The 21,080-nt window shown below is 46.2% G+C and overlaps 1 protein-coding gene across 1 annotated transcript in view; it reads left to right on the top strand.

Annotated features, from left to right (window-relative positions):
- The window catches only part of dock3 (dedicator of cytokinesis 3), a 1,472,428-nt gene that overhangs the window by 1,278,601 nt on the left and 172,747 nt on the right, over positions 1–21,080 (top strand). Inside the window, exons 36-37 of the mRNA XM_078543841.1 lie at positions 8,277–8,337; positions 8,920–9,013. Coding sequence (XP_078399967.1) covers positions 8,277–8,337; positions 8,920–9,013 — 155 coding nt within the window. The remainder of the gene's footprint in view (positions 1–8,276; positions 8,338–8,919; positions 9,014–21,080) is intronic.

Raw genomic sequence — 21,080 nt, 5'->3', positions numbered from 1 at the left:
CCTGAACAGCACTCTGGGAGTACCTTCATCACATGGACTGCTGTGGTTCAAAAAGGTGGTTCACCCGCAACCTTCTCAAGGGTAATTGTGAATGGGCAATAAATGCTGGCTTTGTCAGCAACATCCACATTACATGCATGAGTTAAAGAAAAGCCATGAATATGTGACTTGGTACACCGCTGGATAGACCTAGCAGCTGACTCACCCCTAAGGTTTGGTGGAAAGTTGTGGGGATGTGTAAAAGAAAGAAGCTACATTTATGTTGAACTTTGACATGCTCAAAACATTCAAAAGAGCTTCATTAACATCATTTTTATGCATATTCACTGTTGTTACATTGCCAAATGTAGCAATCACTTGAATTCAGTGAGAATCCCCAAACAGAAAATGAAATTAATGACCAGTTGATCAGTTTTTGATGAAGCTGGTTGAGAGAGAAATGTTTGCCATAAGAGAAATACGGCCATGGGATTATATCCACCTGAACCACCAGACCAGATAGACAGGATCTCAGTTTAACCTATCAGCAAGGAGATAGTGCACTTCTGACAATGCAGCACCCTTTCAGTAGTGCAAACAATTGTTGTTCTTCATTGGCATTAACAGTTAGGCATGTGATTCAGGTTCTATTTACCAAATTCTCTCCTTTCCTGTCTTTTACTCAACACCTCTTTACTAAAATTAGAGTCAGGTGATTTAGGAGGGAAATAAGGAAGCAATTTTTCACAGAAAGAATAGTAGAAACCTGGAATTCTCTCAAAAGACTGTGGACACTGATTCAGTTGGAGTTGTCAAGACTGAGATCTATAGGGGCAGAATTTTCTGCCTGTCGGGCGGTCGGAGCTGGAGCGGCCGTGGACGGACGCAGACCTGATCGGCACCCACAATCGGGGCCGTGCCGCCATTTTATGCAGGCTGGCCAATTAAGGCCCGCCAGCACATTTCCAACTCCCGTGAATAGCGGGAGCGTGCAGGCTGCGGGGGGCGTGCACAGTCCACCGGGTCCAATGGTGACCCGGCAGCCTGTTTAAAAGAAAGCTTGGCAGCCTCCTGTAGGGTGCTCACAATGGCCACTTCCAGGCCACACGGCAGGGGGTCGGCTGAGCAGGGCATGCTGGAGGGAAGGGCAGAGGAGCAGGGCAGGCTGCAGGGTCTGCCACAAGAGCAGGGTAGGCCAGCGGGGGCCAATGCACCCCTCACTTTTCTGATGACTGCCTTGCTGCCCTCCTCGTGGAGGTGGCAGCACGGCGTAAGGTGTTGATCCCCCAGGATGGGGGAGGAGGCCCCCCACATGACCAAACATACATGGGAAGAGGTAGCGGAGGTGGTGAGCTCCCACGACGTGGTGCGGCGCACCTGGATCCAGTGCCGTAAGCGCTTCAATGATTTGTTGCGCTCTGGAAGGGTGAGTACCATGTTGGTATTGGGCATTTAACCCAGCAGGTTGCCTTAACCTTTGAGGGCCCCTGCCACAAGTCTTACTGTCGTGACTGCATTGACTCATGTTGGGCATTTCTCGTACGCTGGGTGGGCAAGCAGGTAGTGCCCATGTTCACATCAGTTTGAGTGGTTCATGAGGAGATGAGTTCTCCCCCGCACCATGTGTTGCTCCTAGTCGCACATGACTAGTCTGGGGGCAACCTGCAGGAGATGCAGCTCGGCGCATACTCAGAACACCAATACATGCCCTATTCACGGTGATGAGATTATGGAAGGGGAGCCTCAAGGTTTCGTGGCCAAGAGCCATCTGCTGCCCTCAATGCTGCACGTAGTTGCGCCTCCTTGCTATGGGAGCAAAGACCGTGTGTTTCCTAAAGTGATGGATGCAGAATGTGTCCAAGGTGGCCTTTGTGGGGGTGGGAGGTTGGGAGCAGGCGTACTATCTTTGTGTGACTGATCAGTGGTAGCGGGGAGAGGAGGCACTGGAGGCCTGATATGGGCCACTGTGGTTGGGGTGCGGCGTGCGCGTGCAGAGTCCATATGTGATTAGCCGCAATGAATGGTCTTCTCTGGTTTTCAGGAGAAGCATGGTCACAATGCATGTGAGCGATTGTGGACTGGAGGCGGCCAGGCCCAGCTCATGATGTTAAGCTGTTTCGAATAGGAGGCCCTGGAGCTTGAGAGGCACCAACCGCCCAGGTCAACTAGTGTCGGTGAGGCTGGGGTGCAACGGCCATGTATTTGAGGCCAACAGTGACAACCGCTCTGTCTTCCCACCATCCATAGCACTGATGATTGTTTGATTTGTTATTGTTGCAACATTGCTCGGTTACAGAGTGATAGTCAGAGGTGTGGATCATGGACAAAGGTCCCTCGGCCCTTCAAAGATGTGCGTGTCAAGCACCTTCCGAAGTCGCCTTATCCCATTTCCCACCACAATTCCCATGGCCTTGTATGCTATGGCATCGCAACTGCACATCCAAATACTTATTACATGTTAGGAGGGTTTCTGCATCCACCACCCTTTCAGGCAGTGCGTTCCACATTCCCAACACACTCTGTGTGCAAACATTGTTCATCACATTACCTGTCAACCTCATGCCCCTTACCTTCAATCTATGCCACCTGGTTACTGATCCCTCTGCGAAGGGGAAACGTTCCTTTCTGTCGACCCTATCTATGCCCCTCATAACGTTATAAACCTCAATAATGTCACCCCTCAATCTCCTCTGCTCCAGGGGAAATAACCCGAGTCTATGCTATGTCTCCTCATAAGTCAAAACTCTCCAGCACAGCCAGCATCCTGGTCAACAACCTCTGCACTCTCTCCACTCCAATCACATCCCTCCCGTGAAGCGCATTTCACAACTGCACGCAGAACTATAGCTGTGGCCTAGGCAGCGTTTTCTGCACATGGAACATGACCTCCCTGTTCCTATATTTTATTCCTCAGATAATAAAGGCAAGTATGGCATTTACCTTCTTAAACACCTTATGTACCTGTGCTGCTCCCTTAATGGGCCTGTCGACATGCACGGCCAGATCCCTCTGACCCTCCTTACTTTCCACAGTCCTACCATTCTTCGTGTATTCTCATGCCTTGTTTCTCCTGCCCAAGTGCATCACCTCACACTTATCCACATAACATTCCATTTTCCATTCCTTAGGCCATCTGACCAGCCCGTCTGTACCCGCCTGTAATGTAAGGGTATCCTCCTGACTATTTGCCACCCCACCAATATTCGTGTCCACAGGTTCTGGAAGGTTGAGCGCATAATGAGCCAGGGGGAAAGGAATGAAGTGTGTCACTGTGTGCATGCTAACTGATCCACTGTCCTTGTTGTTCATTTCAGCAGCATCAGAGCATGGCTGCCAGGAGGAATTCCAGATGCCCCCTCTCACACCTGAGGGCCCTCAGCTGTCACCTGCATCACACCATTTCTGCGAGGCAGGCACCAGCGCAGATACTAGTACCTCGATGGGCATTGCAACATCAGCTAGTGTCCCGGGGCACAATGGAGAGGGCACTTCACAATCGCTGGAGGAGCTGGCAGAGACAGAGTGCCGATGGCACCAGCAGTCGGAGGACTGCAGGGGACCAGGCACATGCTCAGTCGGTGTGTGATGATGAGCCTCTGGAGTTGTCTGCAACGCAGCAGCTGCAGGAAATGCGGCCGGGTGTGCGGGAGCATCTGGGTGTGTTACATGAGACTATGCTTCGCTTGGTGTCCGTGGTGGAGGAGTCAATGTGGACCATCGGTGATGCAATGAGCCTCATGTCAGAGCATCATGCTTCCTCCATGGAGAGAGTGACGACTCTCGTGGAGAGGGGCCTCCAGGAGAACAAGCAGCTTCTCCTGGGGTTGTGCTCGGACCTGCAAGCCCTCACAGTGCCAGTGGCCACAGCTGGTCATTGCCAATGTGGGAGATGGTGTGGGCTTCAAGCTTCCCAGCTCGTTTACCCATCCATTGACGGTGAGCAGGGAGGTCCGGGGTGACCTCACATCGACGGAGCAGCTGCCTGTCGTATCAGCGGGCTCCTCTCACGGCGCTCCGGATGAGCTGTTCCACCCCTCTCCTAGTGACTGCTTCATTGGGTGAGGCTGCGACGACTGGGGAGATGCCAGCTATGGACCCGGCAGATCCCTCCCAGGCGGGGCCAGCATAGGCTCCACGGGCCAGAGGACGGCTGCCAAGGTCATCGAGACTAACAGGACAGCAGAGTCAGCAGGCTGTCTCAGATGCCACTCCGAGCGATGGGGCGGCACCAAGATGTAGTACCCGTAAACGTAAGCATAAGGCACCTTAGGCACACCATGGGCTTCCCACTGGTGCTTTTGTGTTGGCCCTAGACTAGGGACTTATTATTTGTTTCTGCTTGAATAACGTTTTGTTTTGACTTTGTGAGAACTTCTGATGGTGAAAATTAAAACCAGATGTGTTACCATGGCTGAGGCTGGTTCCATTGTTCTGCATTTGTATGTTTTACATACATATCATGAGTGTTTGAGTGGACATTGAAGTTTATGTCCAAAGCCCTTAGTTGCAGCTGATGAAGTGGCAGATTTAGCACTTAAGTGCCGAGTAGGGAAGCGCCAGGCAAGGCTGGTCCTGCTGATCCATTTTTGTGGAACTAGCTGAAGGTTCATTGGATTAAAGTCTCCTGGATGTCCCTGCCTCCTTGTGTAGTCCCGGGTCAACGTTTAGCCCCTCATCATTCCCCTGTGCTTCCTCATCCTCAGAATCAGTGCTGAACTCATCGTGTGCAGCTGCATCCACTGCGTCAACGTCCTCATCGTCCACTCCGTCCCCCCTTTCCAGCGCAAGATTGTGGAGAGCACAGCATGCAACCACTATCACCGACACACGATCTGGGGGGTACTGAAGTGCATCCCCTGAGCGGTCCAGGCATCGGAAGCACATCTTGAGAAGACCGATGGCGCTCTCCACCACAGCCCTTTTGGAGGTGTGGCTCTTATTGTACCGCGACACAGCTTCTGATATTGGATGGCAGAGAGGCGTCCTGAGCCACCTTCTGAGGGGATAGCCCTTGTCACCCGACAGCCATCCCCATCAAGCTGAACTGGAGCACTGAAGAGCCCCTGCAGCTGGGAGTGTCTAAGGATGTAGGCATCGTGGGAGCTGCCTGGGTACCTGGCACAGGCTTGTAGAATCAGCATCTGTGATCACACACTATCTGCACATTCATGGAGTGGAAGCCCTTCCTGTTGATGAAGGCACCGGGCTCACCTGCTGGTGCCTTGGTGGCCACATGTGTGCAGTCGATTACACCCTGGACGCGGGGGAAACCAGCAATGGCCGCGAAGCCTCTGGCTCGCTCTGTCTGGCTTGCCTGGTCCCAACGGAAGTGGATGAAGGTTAATGCACGCCCGAACAGAGCATCTGTGACTGCTTGACGCAAGTGTAGACAGCTGATTGGGAGACACCGCAAAGATCACCCACTGAGCCCTGGAAGGAACCAGAGGCATAGAAGTTGAGGGCAGCTGCGACCTTCAGAGCCACTGGAATGGGGTGTCCACCCATACAGTTAGCAGAGATCTCAGGGCCAATCATCTGACAGGTGTAATTGACTGTCTCCCTTGACAGTCGGAGCCTCCTTCAGCACTGCACCTCAGTCATATTGAGGTAGCTGCTTCACCGCCTGTATACCTTGGCAGCAGGATAGTGGCGTCTTCTGCAGCCCCTTCCACCTTGGACTACCTCTTGGCCCTGTGCCCCTTGTGCCTGTGCCTGTACCCCCAAAGGTGGCTCTCCTGGAGGTTGATTGTGCACCCCTGGTCTCCTCCTTATTCTAGCTCTCCCTCCTCAGAGGAGCTGCCTCCAGTGGACATGCCAGAACCCATACCCAGGCTAAAGGAAGGCCTCCGGAAAGCTGCAGGCCCAATAAAGATTACTGACTGCAGAGTGCTGACCTGAAGGTTCAAAGTACACAGAAATCTGCTGGAATTCGTTCTGAACTGCTACAAGTCACAAAGGCAAGTTTAAAAAACTTTCTGCAATAAATACTCACAGACCAGATTGACAACCCCACTGAGCCATCTTATTCCACCCATGGATGAGTTTTATTAAAAAATCTCTTATCTGCCTGCCCGTTGCGCCGTGCGCCAGCCCGAAGATCGCACGGGCGCCTAAAAATCGGTGTCGATTTAAGGGCCTTAACTAACCCGTTAGTTAATGGCGGGTGCGCATCAAATTTCATCGCGCACCTGCCCAGCAAAATATCGCGATGGTGCGCGGTGACATCGGGACACTCACCCGACGTCACTGCATGTCATTTTACATGCTTATGTGCGGGGCCCGCCCCCCGCATGTCAAGCAGAAAATTCTGCCCTAGGTTTTTGTTGGGTAAAGATACCAAGGGATATGGAGCTAATGCAGGTTAATGGAGTTGAGGTACAGAGCAGCCAAAATCTGTTTCAATAGTGGAACAGGGTTCAAGGGCAGCATGGCCTACTCCTATTCGCATGTTCTCCATCCTGGCTCCACCTGACTTTGGTGAGATCAAGAATTTTCCCTACAGAGAATTGCAACCATAACCTATACCCCACTAATCCATGGTGCCACTAGTCCTCCTTTCACGCAACGAGATGCAATATAAAGTAAGGATACAATTCTAAATGAGGTGCAGGAACTGAGAGACCTGAGGGTATATATGCACAACTTGTTGAAGGCAGCAAAGCAGGTTGAGAACGTGGTTAGTTCAGGATCTGTGGCTTTATAAATTGAGGCCTAGAGTACAAAAGCAAGGAAACTGTAATGAACCTTTATAAAACACTGGTTCAGCCTCAACTGGAGTATTGTGTCCAATTCTGGGGACAGCACTTTAGGAAGGGTGTGAAGGCTTTAGGGAGGGTGCAGAAAAGATTTACGAAAATGGTGCCAGGGATAAGAGATTTCAATTATGTGGATAAATTGGAGAAGCTGGAACAAAAACAGAAAATGCTAGAAAAACTAAGCAGATCTAACAGCATCTGTGGAGAGAAAAAAAACAGAGTTAACGTTTCGAGTCCTTATGATTCTTCTTCAGAGCTGGGGTTGGAGAGGCTGGGGTTGTTCCTCTTAGAGAAGGTTGAGAGGAGATTTGATCGAGGTGCCCAACATCTAGACAGAGTAAATAGAGAGAAATTTTTCAGATTGACTGAAGAGTCAAAAAGCAGGGACACAGATTTAAGATGATTGTCAAAAAGAACCAAAGGCGACATATGGAGAAAATTTTTTTAAGCTGTGAGTGTAGGTAGGATCTGGAATGCACTGCTGAGAGTATGGTAGAGGCAGATTCACTTGTAACTTTCAAAAGGGAATTGGATAAACACCTGAAGAGAAAACATTTTCAGGGTTACGGGGAAAGGGTGGGAGATTGTATCTGGTTAAATTGCTCTTGCAGAGAGCTAGCATGGACTTGACAGGCTGAATGATCTCCTTCTGTGCTGTAACCACTCTATGGGCAGAATTTTACATTCCCTCATCAGTGGATTTGTAGGCGGGGGAGTGACCGTAAAGTTTCTCGGATGGCCTTCCCACCAGGCTCCCGCCTGCCCCAACCTCTCTGCAGTTTTACACTTGGATGGGAGAGGCCTCAATTTTCAGGCTGGCATGAGGAGTTCAGGATCAGGTGGAGGTCCGAAAATGAACCATATTCAGGAAAGGGGAGGGGCACCTCCATCAACAGCCCTTTATAACATCAGGCGCACCTCCCAGAAGATCCAGCCCTTGTAAGTCCTCCCTCCCTCCCAGCCTTTCTACCAACATCCCCACCTCCCTCTGCCCACTCCCATGGGCCTGATCTCCCCTCCCTGCCTTGAGATGCCCGCACTTGCCTGGTCCTGGGACTTGGGCTCTGGGGACTGCATGCAGTCCTGTCCACTACAGCTTCTGGTGCTGCAGGGACCAGAGAGCTGCTGGCCAATCAGATTGAGACTTCCTCCTGAGTGAGGGGCAGAAGTCCCGTCTCTAGTCAATTAACATTTGTTGGAGCATTAAACAACTGTGGGGCAGACAGTAACGGCGGGAATGTGTTCTCCGCTGACTCTTCAGTTGGCAGGATAAAACCACACCATCCTCAAAATCCTGACAAGTTGGGAGCACATGGCTGATCTTTGGCAATCACATGTTCAATCACTTGATGAAACTTGGGGATTTAATCTTCCATGAAAGCAGGAGCTCAGTTCTGGATTAGCATCTTGAGTCTGACTCCATGCAGAAAGTTAGCTGTGTAACCTCTGAACAGAAATCCTCTACAGAAACTACAATTTATAAACTACTTATTCCTGTAATGTGGCATCATTTTTGAGTCCAACCTCCTTTCTTCTCCTCAGGGATTGTATGAAAGGGGATGAAACTGAAAATAAGAAGATTGGCTGTACTGTTAATTTGTTGGTAAGCAAGTAATTTTCTCTTTGTTTAAGGTTTCTTTTCGAGCTCATAACTGTGAACCTTTTTTCCCCAAGTTTGGTACTCAGTGTCAGCATCAAGTACTTCTGGGTCAAACACATAAGAAAATAGTTGCAGAATAAAGCTTTGCCTTTAAGCCTGACATAGAACTCCTCAGATGGAACATAAGTTATCCTCAGCATAGCCATGTCAAGCACTGCAAGGTACAGCATACGTTAGGCACAGAGTAAAGGTCCCTTGACACAGGCACATCAAAGACTCCCAGGATAGGTCAGAGTGATAAAATAAAAGCAAAATACTGCAGATGCTGGAAATCTGAAATAAAAACAGGAAATGCTAGAAAAGCACAGCAGGTCTGGCAACATCTATGGCAGGTTATTATTATAGGTAGAGAACAGGTTAGATTCGGATAAAAGCTCCTAGGGTTGTATTGTTAGAGACCCAGAAATCAATGGGCAATAATTAATGTTGAAGGGTGATCAGTGTTCCATTTAAAATGATCTTTTCCACTAGCCTTTTCCAGCTCTGATTATCGAATTGCTTAACAGATAATTACATTTATTTCAGAATTTTTACAAATCGGAGATTAACAAGGAGGAGATGTATATCCGTTACATCCATAAACTGTGTGACATGCATCTGCAGGCTGATAATTATACAGGTAAGGATCAATAAGCATGTTACAATCCACATGTTAAACAAGGCTGAAAGGTTTGTATAATTGCACCTGGATTTCTTTTACTTCTGGTCACTTTTTCAAGTCCTTTCCAGTGTTTAAGATGGAGGATCTGTACCTCTTTAAAAAGAATCTCAAGATTTGTGCCTTTCTTAAACTATGTCTGCCATTCAGCCTCGCTTTTAAAAATCAGTCAATCTTGTGGAACCTTCATTCTTTAGCATAATGGAGGGTGCTCTTGCAGCTTGATGAATAATGGAAATTATGTATAATCACGAGTGTTCATATTTTGTCAGCTTGGCCCATTTGTTGACACTCTAATCTTAGAGTCCAAAGGTGGCCGGTTCAAGTTTCCCTGAGGATGTCCTGTCCTTAAGATGAAATGTTGAATTGAGGCCATTTCCACTTGTTAAGGTGAATTTTTTAAAAATCCCAGAACAGTAGAGAAAGAAGAGAATGGCCAAAACCTTCCTGGACCTATAGCACCAAAACCAGTTTAACTGATACTCATGTCATTTGGTTGGGGGTCCTTGCTGTGAGTAAAAGACTGACATATAATAGCTATGACTGCACTTTAATTAATTAATTGCATGTGAAGTGCTTTGACATGTTTGTAAGAGATGTAATAAAGAACTCTATAAATGTAGGTTCTTACTTTCTGTAACAATACAAAGGTGCTGAGGTTTACATGCAACTGAAGTGACCTGATTCCTGAAACATCCCTAGATTAGTAACTGTATGCACTGTCTAGTGTGATACTGCATTCCAGTGGTCAGATTCTATTAGAGGGTTTCCAGTGGTTGAGAGTCTTCTTATTAGAGGGGTCCTATTGGAGTCACTGTCCTTTTTGGGCTTTTGGGACATTGATGGGATTTTTTGTAGCTCCAAGATGATATGGCTGATGATAAGCCAGGTCAGCTCTTTGAGACACACTCAAAGGCAGATCCAAAGTGCTGTACAACTTGCCAAACTGGCTGACTAAAGGAAGCTGAAGGTTAGATTTGTTACTGCTGACTAGAACTCTTTCCATTTGGCTCCAAATAACCTTGCTGGCTGAAGTCTTAATGGATAGGATGGACCTAGATAGATGAGTCTTGCTTTTATAAACTGTGCTAGTACAGCTGCTTCAGCTTCAGTGGTGCACTTTCACATACTTAAGCTCCATAAGTTTTGACTCTGCCGATGTGCAATTGACCTCCATGCTCTGAAATAAGTGGGAAATGCCTGTATGGGAAATGGGTTCACGCTCCATATTAAGCACATAGAAACCCTACAGACAGGTATAGGTTTTTCAATAAATTGAATTTGAGACTGTGAACATGATGATGGATTTCCATGGGTAACAGACATGCAAACTGATATGAGACAATAACAGAGGGGTCCTTATGTCTCCAAATTCTGAAATACCACAAGAGCCTCTATCACAAGTGTCCTAAAGATGAGAATCATTCAAAAGTATGGAGGGTAATAATCTGATATAATGTTTTCACTCTACCATAGAGAGATGAAATGCAAGTTTGAAGTTCCTGTAGTGTTGAGCCTCAGCTATGCCAAACTGTTGTTGCTGGTCCCAGGCAACTGTCAAGTCTCCTTACCCAAAGCAGAACAAAATGGTAAAATCAAAGATTTCAAATTGCTATTAAACAGGAGGTTTTGTTAATGAGAGTTATGCTATCAAAGAGATTCCACCAGTTAAACTCTCTCCTGACGGAGAGCCCCATCTTTTTAAAACAGATCCAGAGGATGATCCATTTCAATAAGAGAATCTCAATGGAGACTTGTTCATTTTAAAGGATCCTGATCAAGAAACACGTCTCCTTAAAACGGATCCTGATGGTGATATTCATGCCTTAAAAAGGGTCTTGGTGAAAAGGCTCAATCTGTGAAAGGTTTCTAGCAGTGAGAATTATTTTTGATTGATCCCTATTGATGTCACATTTTCTTTGTTAATTGCACTCTGTGGTCCCTTAACTTGAACATACAAACTAGGAACATACGAATTAGGAGCAAGAGTAGGCCACTTGGCCCCTCTACCCATAATTTCCATGTAAAGGAATCCTTGACTGTGCTTTTCTTCTCATGTCAAGTTAGCTATCCCTCAGGGGCCATGAAAAGTTAATTGAATAGGAGATCTTCAAACCACTAACCCGGGTCATTATCCAGGGATGATCCTCCTTTACTAAACACTTTTCAACCCCCAGGCTTGTGGCAAATTGCCAAAGAGAAGCAGTGACCTCCAGAGCAGGAGGCAGAAGCAGCCACTATGTGGTAGTGCTGACGCTTGGTTTCTAGGGGCTGAATTTTGTGTTCCCATCAGCAGTGGGAATCATGGTGGGTGGGGGCTCTGAATTTGGCGGGAAGCAAAAAATCTGTTACCTGAAGGCAGGAACTTTGTTCTCCCGACTTTCAAGGCGGGTTAAAGGCAGGTCGAGCTTCCCGATGAACAATGTCAGGAACCCTATCTGCATGCATTAGTATCTCATGCATGTTTATTAAAAGACCACCTCATCAGAATTAAGCTCCCCCTCAAAATTACATTACCCACCAGCAAAAATTTAGATCATTCAGTTTTACGATTGTATGTAAGTGGCTTGCGCCTGGCGAGCTTCACCTCTTCCACAACTTTGATGTCCATAGATGTTACTTTCTGCTTCTTGGGACCTTGCATAACTTCACTCATATTGAGTGTTGCTAGCAAGCGCTGCACCAAGGCTGGACAAGGGTGGCAGGCAAAAGCTGGAAGTGGGTATAGGGTGGAAGGGTGGAGCAAAGGCTGGACACAGGAAGCAGGTTTATGGGGGAAGGGTAGGGAGAGTACCCTGGGGAAGGAGGGAAGTGCAATGTCAGGGAAAGGTGGGGGGAGGGAGAAAATCCAGGGAAGGAGGTGGATTGTGATAGGGTCCAGGGTAACTGGAAGAGGTTCAAGAGTGACAGAGGGGAGAGAAATGGTCATATTGGGTTGGGCTATGGTGATGGGGGGAAGGAAGTTGGTGGGTGACAGGGGGAAGGTAGAAGGTGGTGGAGCGAGTTTAAAGGTGACGTGCACCATTTTACCAAACTGACCTATACCAAGTAGCTAGTCAATCAGGAAGAAAGGTCTTTTTGGGTGGGTGGAGTTCAAGGTCAGCACAAGTGGTCGACTAAAGGGACACCTTAATAATTATGAGGCAACTGGATATCAAAGATACCCACTTGTGTTCTCCTCACAGTGGTGAAGCCCGCATTGCAACAGATTTGTTCCCGACTCATGGGTCTCATAACATTGGGATCCCAGCAAGGTGTGGAGCTGCTGTTCGTTCTATGCCATTTGCCATCGGCTGCAGTCAGAGGCAGGGATGGAGGGAAGGAGATGGATGCTTCCAAGAGGCACGGCTGGTGGATGGCAGCCAACTCACTACTCCAAACCTCCATCCTCCAGGGGGACAACGGTTCATGCAGTTAGTCCTTCTATGCTGCCAAAACAATGGTCTCTCTATAGAATTTCAAGGGGAGTGGAGACAAGGGGAAATTGTCCACTTGACGCTTCTTACACATGGCTCTCAAGACCCTGCTCAAAGAGCAATGTCTCCATACGCATTCATGTTTGAATGGGAGGAACACTCATCTCTGGATAAAGGATGTCCTTTACCTGGAAGGGATGGGGTGGGGATGCCATTTCCAGATGGAGGCCAGGCGAAGAGCTTAGCACTTGCCTGCTGGCTTTGAGCAAAGCTCCTGGCCTGCAATGAGTGAACGTCTGTCCGGGTGCACTTTAAAAATGGTGCCAGGACCTTCAACCCCATGAGGTAACGGCTGAACGGGTGACTTCCTGGCCCACCCCTGCCATGAAATTTGCCGAAATCCTCAAAGATGCATAATTAATAAGCTGAAAAGCAGAAGATCGTGCGTGTTCACTTGCCCCGCCGCCAGCAGGAATAATGCCGACTTTCCTACCCACCACCAGACTTAGGGTGGAATTTACCATGCCCATTAGTGTCAGGCATGTTTGGCGGCATGAGCGAACAAGGTTTACCGGACTAATAACTGGAATGGGTGGGTTGTCTTATGAGGATAGGTTGGGCAGACTAGACTTGTATTTGCTGGAGTTTAGAAGAGTAAGAGGCGACTTGATTGAAACATGTAAGACCGTGAGGGATGTTGACAGGGTGGATACGGAGAGGATGTTTCCTCTTGTGGGAGAATCTAGAACTAAGGGTCACTGTTTAAAAATAAGGGGTTGCCCCTTTAAAACAGAGATGAGGCAAAACTTTTTCACTCAGAGGGTCGTGAGTCTTTGGAACCCTCTTCCTGAAAAGGTGGTGGAAGCATAGCCTTTGAATATTTTCAAGGCAGAGCTAGATTCTGGACTTCTGACCATTGCCCTTCATCATAACCCCACAATTGGTGGTAGAATATTCATCCACCATGATGGCAGAAGTATGGGAGGTGACTGGAGTAGATGAAATGTGCAAGGTGCCTGGCTGCTATATTTGTCTAAGAACCTTTAGTTTCTGACATCCTTGCAGTTGTGACCTATTAACTTCTGAGATTGATCAGTTGCAGGCTATGCCAACCCTGCAGCTGTGTGAGTACCTGGTGCTTTCTGTGCCGTGTATGCCTCCATCAGAGGGGAGTGAACAGCTGGAATTAGATTCATGGTGGTGCTCTAAAAGATAGGTGCTCATTCCAGCTTTGTCCCTGCTGCCAAGCATTCTCTCATTATGGCTTAATGACACCAATGAGATCAGTGAAACCTTAACTTATTGTCCTCTCTAACCCCAAGCTTGCTGAAACTGCAAGAGATTGCCCATTGTACTTTCGAACTCTTGTTCTCTTAGGCAGTGTTCTGAGAATAATTGCCTACCCATACGGGTAATAACTTGGTGGGCCCTGTTACAGATATCCTTGGAGTTACCACACAGCCCTTGATGGACTAAAGTGTTGCAAAGCTGTCATGCAAGAATGCACAAGGACAATAAGTAGATTCTCATTTGCAGAACCCTGCTTGACACAGCCTCTAATGATGATCTCAATGGTCTATACTTAGAAAGCATCATGGGTCTTAAGAAGTGCAGGTCCCCAGTTTGATCAGCCACATTAGGATGGATACCGAGAAACATGTTCCTTCTTCCTCCTTTGCCACACCACCTATTCCTGCCCTCTTGTCCTCTGTTTCTCACCTAGTGTGTTCATCTCTAGCTCATTGTGTAAATCTCTCAGGTGTAGATAAAATTCTGAGCTGGACCTATGGAGGGCCCAGGTGTGTTGTGCTATGAAGTAACAGTGTGGCCATATGTAAGTAACATTTTGTTACATATGTAAGTAACATAAGTAACACTTGTGCCACACAAATGCCAGGCAATGACAATCTCCAATAGGAGAGAATCAAACCATTTTCCTTTGACATTCACTGGTATTAACATCGCTGGATTCCCCCACTATCCACATCCTGGGGGTGACCATTGATTAGAAACTGAACTGGACCAGCCATATAAATACTGTGACTACAAGAGCATGTCAGAGGCTGGGAATTCTGCAGCGAGTAACTCACTTCCTGACTCCCCAAAGCCTGTCCACCATTTACAAGGCATAAGTCAGGAGTGTGATGGAATACTCTCCACTTGGTTGGATGAGTGCAGCTCCAACAACTCTCAGGAAGCTCGACACCATCCAGGACAAAGGACCCTGCTTGGTTGGTACCCCATCCACCACCTTCAAATTCACTCCCTCCACCGCCAACGCACAGTGGCAGCAGTGTGGACCATCTACAGGATGTACTGCAGCAATTCATCAAGGCTCCTTCAACAGCACCTTCCAAACCCACAACCACTACCACCTAGAAGGATGAGGACAGCAGATGCATGGGAACACCACCTGGGAACTTCTCCTCCAAGCCACACGTCATCCTGACTTGGAACTATATCGTTCCTTCACTGCTGCTGGGTCAAAATCCCGGAACTCCCTTCCTAACAACATTGTGGATGTACCTACACCACATGGACTGCAGCAGTTCAAGAAGGTAACTCATCACCACCTTCTCAAGGGCAATTAGGGATGGGAAATAAATGCTGGCCTAGCCAGTGACGCCCACATCCCATGAACGAATATATAAGAAAAATGTAATAGGGCTTAGCTCTAGTCCCTGTTCCACATCTAGAGAAAGGGAGGAGGAAGACATCAACAACAACAGCTTGCATTTATGGTCTCTTTTTTATGGGAAAAAAAATCCCATACATTTTCCAGTTAGGGGTACATAAGGGGATGGGTGATAAGGAATGTAACCAAATCCCAAGTTGAAATAGAAAAGTAGACAGGTATATGAACGTATAAAATTGATGGACAAGCAAAGATTAGCTGACCCATCAAGCCTGCCCAACACCATGGTAGCTGGAGCATCATAACAAAACACTCCCTCCAACTCCCCACCCTAGCAACCATGTAATCACCAGGGAGAGGCAAAAAAAAACAGAGAAAAACCCAGGGCCAATTAGGGGAAAAATAGTCTGGCAAATGCCACTCTGACCCCCTCAGGAGATCAAAGCCAGTCCAAGAGATGACATGGGCCAAGTTTATCTATATAGACACACTCCTTGTATATGATGCAATCACTGCCCCAGACAAGAAAATCAAGCTCCTTCTTGAAGGCATGCTGAGAGTCAGCACCAAGGACAATATTTGACAATGTATTCTAGAGGCTCTCTAATTTCTTTTGAAAGAAAAACTGCCTAACATCCAGTCTATTCTTTCTCTTACGTAGTTTAACCAAAGTATAGGGAAAAAGTTTTAGAGAGTGGGACCAATCTGAAGGCTTTGCCAATAAGCAGGTAAAAGAGGAGAATGCACACAAGGCCAATGCCTGAACACCAGTGGATGGAGGATGAGTATATGAGGCTGAAGGAGGTTGCAGAAATAGGGAGCAGGGCCATGGGAGACTTTAGATGAGGAGAATGATTTTAAATGTAATGAGTTAACAGCATTGTACGTTGGCAAGGACCAGGGGTGATGGGTCAGCAGAACAGGATGCAAGGAGCTTTGTTTTTGATAAGTTGGAGCTTATGAAGCTTGTGGTAGATAGGAGACCAGCAAGGAGGATATTGACATAATCCAGTCTGGAGGTAAAGGCAAAGATGAGTTTTTCAGCAGAAAAGGGCAATATTATGAATCTAGACGTAAGCAGTCTTGGTGATAGGTAGGATGCAAGTTTGAAAGCTCAGTTCAGGGTCAAACAACATGAATGAGGTGTGAGAATATTAATCTTTGAGAGATAGTCTAAGTTAAACTTAAAAAGTTAATTGAGAGTCATCATTATCCAATCAATCAGGATTTAAGTACAACCAATATGGTGGGATGTTGAGCGTTAGTAAGAGTTTAAAACGGAATATAATATTACTAATTATATAGCAAAAGATGACTGTGACAAGTAGCAAGTACCAGTCCAGATTGGGCAGGATAACTGCCAGGCACAAACAGCTCCTTGCCTCTTCACTTCTCTTCTCAGTGTTAGATCTTTTCTCTTCTCGGTGTTAGGTCTTATTGATTTCTGGAATCCCTCAGGAATGTTGGACTGGAGTCTTCCTTCAGAGTCCTTGTCCACCACCTACTGCAATGAACCGTTACAAAATCTCTTACTTTATACCCTTTCTCATGATGTTTGGATGGATTATTGACAAGGCCTTTTAGTTCTATAAAGATTTACTTTATTTCAAAAAACCTATCCAACATGGAGTTCTTTCTCTAAACTTTGAGTTAAATGTCCTGCCCTTGATGTGAATCTACCCTCTTTTAGCCTCTTTGGCCTTTTGCATGTATTCTGGTCATATTTTTATCTCATCTTTTCCCTATCACCTCTCAAGCTATCTTTCCCAGAATAGTTTAATTCTCCCATAACAACCCACTATCAGTTAGATTGTTCTTACCACTTATCAGGCTGGTGAGGCAGACTATTATTCATTGCAGTCATACCTAATGTTTCCACATACTACTGGATACGTGTATTTCAGCAACCATCTTAGTTAATCAAAGTTAAAGGAAATGTCTAATACAGCTTCATATATTCCCAACTCTGGCTCTTTGTTTAAACTAGATCACCTTATCTAAGGATAATGGGCAGAATTTTACACCCCACGGGCAGACGCGCAACCAACCCGAACAGGTGTAAAATCGGGCACATCCCGACATCATCATGCACTCACGCGATATTTTGCTCGGCAGGCGCGCATGGCAGTCAGAAGCACGCCCACTGACAATTAATGGCACAATTGAATGTGATTTTTTTTGGCCCATCCAACCTTAAAGTTGGCAGATGGGGCAATCGGCCAGGCGGCCTTTACATTTTTGATGAAACCTCATCCAAGGCCAGATGAAATCTTCGTTAGGAAATACAATAAAAAGAAATTGGTGACAGAATTTTTATGAGGTATGCTTTCAGGTGCTTGATTGTACTGCATGGACATTTTTTGCAGCTTTTTTGTGCTTTATTTTATTATTTGCAGATCTGCAGCTCCCTGAGGCAGCAGTCTGCCTTCAGGGAGCTCAGTGGAAGTGCTCACCTGCACCCGCAGTGACGTTGGCACCCACCCTCTTCCCGCCCCACCCTGGCAGTGCTGAGCTTTCAGCGCGTTTCACACTGGCTGGCCGTTAATTGGCGGTGAAATCACGGTCGGGGCTGATTGTGGTCGGGGGCCTATTCCCCGACTGCTCCCGGGCCCACCGATCGCACACGCTCGACGAGGGAAAAATTCAGGCTAATGATTTCCCTAGCTTGGTTTCCACGACAGTGAAACCTTAAGTAAGTTCCAGTAAAAATGAACTTTAAACATAATGAGCTTAAAACAGTAACATTGTTCTTTACCTATTTCAAGCCAATTTTATATATATGTATATTCTAACCCTATTCCTAATTTCTATTTCTAATTTCCATCAGAGTGTCCAGGGCAGTGATTGGGAATGGTAAAGGATTGAAATTTGAATGGGTAGTAAACAATAGATCCAGTCTTCCTAATGCTGGAAAAAGTTGTAATTCATCCATGAGGATGTCAGAGGAGAGCCGGGTGCTATTAGCATATGTTTAGAAGCTACTTAATGTCCACGAATGATTTTATTTGGGGTCAGCATATAGATGAGGACATGGAGGAGGTTGCGAATTGTTCTTTGGGAGACAGGGAAAAGACAGCATTACTAGAGATGCATGGATGCATTTAATCGCAATCACACAAGGACTGTCCCACCAAGATGGACTATGTAGAAGGATAGTACAGTGAACTGACAGTGTCAGATTCTGGAAGGTGGTCAAGTAGTCCATTATTGTCACATTATTGTTCTTTGAGGAGAGGGGTGATGATACTAGCTGTGCAAGGGAGAAAGCCAGAGCCTGATGGAAGGGAACCATTAGCAATGGCAGCTAACGTGGGGACTGTTGTAGGGTGTTGTGTGTGCCTACATGACATTGCAATGTCAGGGTGCTGGGCAGAGCAGGGGTTAACATGGGACTTAAGCATAGTACCACCCACAGTATGATGTATAGAGGCACATAGTAATAGACTCAGACAGCAGTCTAGAAAAAATACTCTTGAAACAGCCTAACTGCATGGCAACAGCACCGTGCATGACAGCAGCCTGGGATCTGTAAATAATTAAAGACTACAAATAAAAGGTTCATATTTAAACACATAAGACCGTTTTATGAATGAGTCACAACAACCGAACCCTATTACAACAGGGGCAAAGTACAAAAGTTGATTAACATTGTTGAATGAGGAGGGGTTCAAAAAAAGTGGATGTCATAGAAAAGATTAGCTTGGAGAGGGAGGAGAACTTGCATAATGGAGGGGGTGGTTGCAAAACTTGGAGATCAGGAGCAAGGAAGTTGCAGTGATGATCTTTTGATACAAAAAACTACGAGTTTTTGCGCTTGGAGGTGGAGGAAGAAAACTTTTTAAGGAGGTTAATCGTGAAGAACAGAAATCCAGTGATGATCCTAGTATAGCATACAGTTTTGGTTGAGAGGAACAAGTATAGTAAATTTTTGATACAGTCATAGGAACATAGGAATAGGAGTAAGCCATTCAGCCCATCGAACCTGCTCCATCATTCAATACGATCATGGCTGATAAAAACATAAGAAATATGAGCAGGAATAAGCCATTTGGCCCCTCAAGCCTGCCCTGCCATTCAATAAGATCATGGCTGATCTGCCCCAGGCCTCAGTTCCTCTTTCGCGCCAGCTCCTCATAGTCCTCAACTCCCCGATATTTCAAAAATCTATCTACCTTCTTTCAGTGATCTAGCCTCCAAATATCTTTGGGGTAGAGAATTCCAGACATCCACTACCCTCTGAGAGAAGAAATTCCTTCACATCCCAGTTTTAAATGAGTGTCCCCTTATTCTCTTAACTATGTCCCCTAGTTCGAGGTTCCCCCACTAGTGGAAACATCTTCTCAACATCTACCCCATCAAGCCCCCTCAGAATCTTGTATGTTTCAATAAGATCACCCCACATTCTTCTAAATTCTAATGAATAAAGGCCTAACCTGTTTAGCTGTTCTTGGTAAGTCGACCCCTTCATCCCAGGAATCAGCCAAGTGAATCTCTTTTGAACTGCCTCCAATGCCTTTCTTATAAATATGGGGACCAAAATTGTACACAGTACTCCAGGTGCGGCCTCACCAACACCCTGTACAGTTGTAACAAGGCTTCCCTATTTTTAAACACCAACCCCCGAGTAATACAAGCCAAAATTCCATTTGCCTTCATAATTACTTGCTGGCACCTGCATGCTTTTGTGTTTCATGCACAAGAACACCCAGATCCTTCTGTGCTGTACTTTTTTGGAGTCTCTCTCCATTTAAATAATAGTCTGCCTTTTGACTCTTCCTACCAAAGAGCATGACCTCACACTTTCCTACATTCAAGCTATCTATATACCCTTGCAGATTCCTTATGTCCTCATCACAACATGCCTTCCCATCTATTTTTATATCATCAGCAAATTTGGGTACATCACACTCTGCCCCTTTCTCCAAGTCATTAATATAGATAGTAAATAATTGAGGCCCTAGGACTGATCCTTGTGGCACTCCACTAGTTACATTTTTCTTACCTGAAAAAGACCCATTAATCCCAACTCGCTGTCTTCTGTGTGTTAACCAATCCTCAATCCATCTGGTTCACCCTTCTGATTCACTAATGTCCTTTAGGGAAGGAAATCTGCTGTCCTTACCTGGCCTGGCCTGCATGTGACTCCAGACCCACAGCAATGTGGTTGACTCTTGAAATGCCCTTTGAACAAGGGCAATTAGGGATGGGCAATAAATGCTGGCCCAGCCAGTGATGCCCACATCCCATGAATTAATATTAAAAAAATACATTACCCCCAGTACCTATCTTATTGCTCCTATCTTGTGCAATAACCTTTTGTGTGGCACTTCATCGAATACCTTCTGGAAATCCAAATACACTACATTTACTGGCTCCCCTTTATCAACTCTGCTTGTTATTTCCTCAAAGAACTCTAGCAAATTTGTCAAACATAATTTCCCTTTCGCAAAACCATGATGTTTCTGTTTGATTGTGTTAAGCTTTTCTAAATGTCCTTTCTATTTCTTCCTTAAAAATGGACTCTAGCATGTTCCCAATGACAGATGTTAGGCTGACTGGCCTATAGTTTCCTGCTTTTTGTCTCCCTCCCTTCTTGAACAGGGGCGTCACATTAGCGGTTTTCCAATCCACTGGGACCCTTCAAGAATCCAGTGAGTTCTGGAATATTTCGATCAATGCGTCCACTATCTCTGCAGCCACTCCCTTTAAAACCCTTGGATGCAGGCCATCAGGTCCTGACAACTTCCCTGCCTTTAGTCCCATTAGTTTCTCAAATACTCAGATTCATCCTTTATATTTCATCCACTTCAATGCCTTTTCCCCACACTATCCCCATATCCCTTTATGTCATTGGTATTTAGAAATCTGTCAATCTCTGCTTTAAACATATTCAATGACTAAGCTTCCACAGCCCTCTGGGCTAGAGAATTCCAAAGACTCACAACCCTCTGAGTAAATCATTTCTCCGTATCTTGGT

This window comes from Cetorhinus maximus, chromosome 6, assembly GCF_964194155.1.
Source record: "Cetorhinus maximus chromosome 6, sCetMax3.hap1.1, whole genome shotgun sequence".
NCBI lineage: Eukaryota > Metazoa > Chordata > Chondrichthyes > Lamniformes > Cetorhinidae > Cetorhinus > Cetorhinus maximus.
Note: the sequence above shows the minus strand (reverse complement) of the source record. Positions and strands in the feature narration are given on the sequence as shown.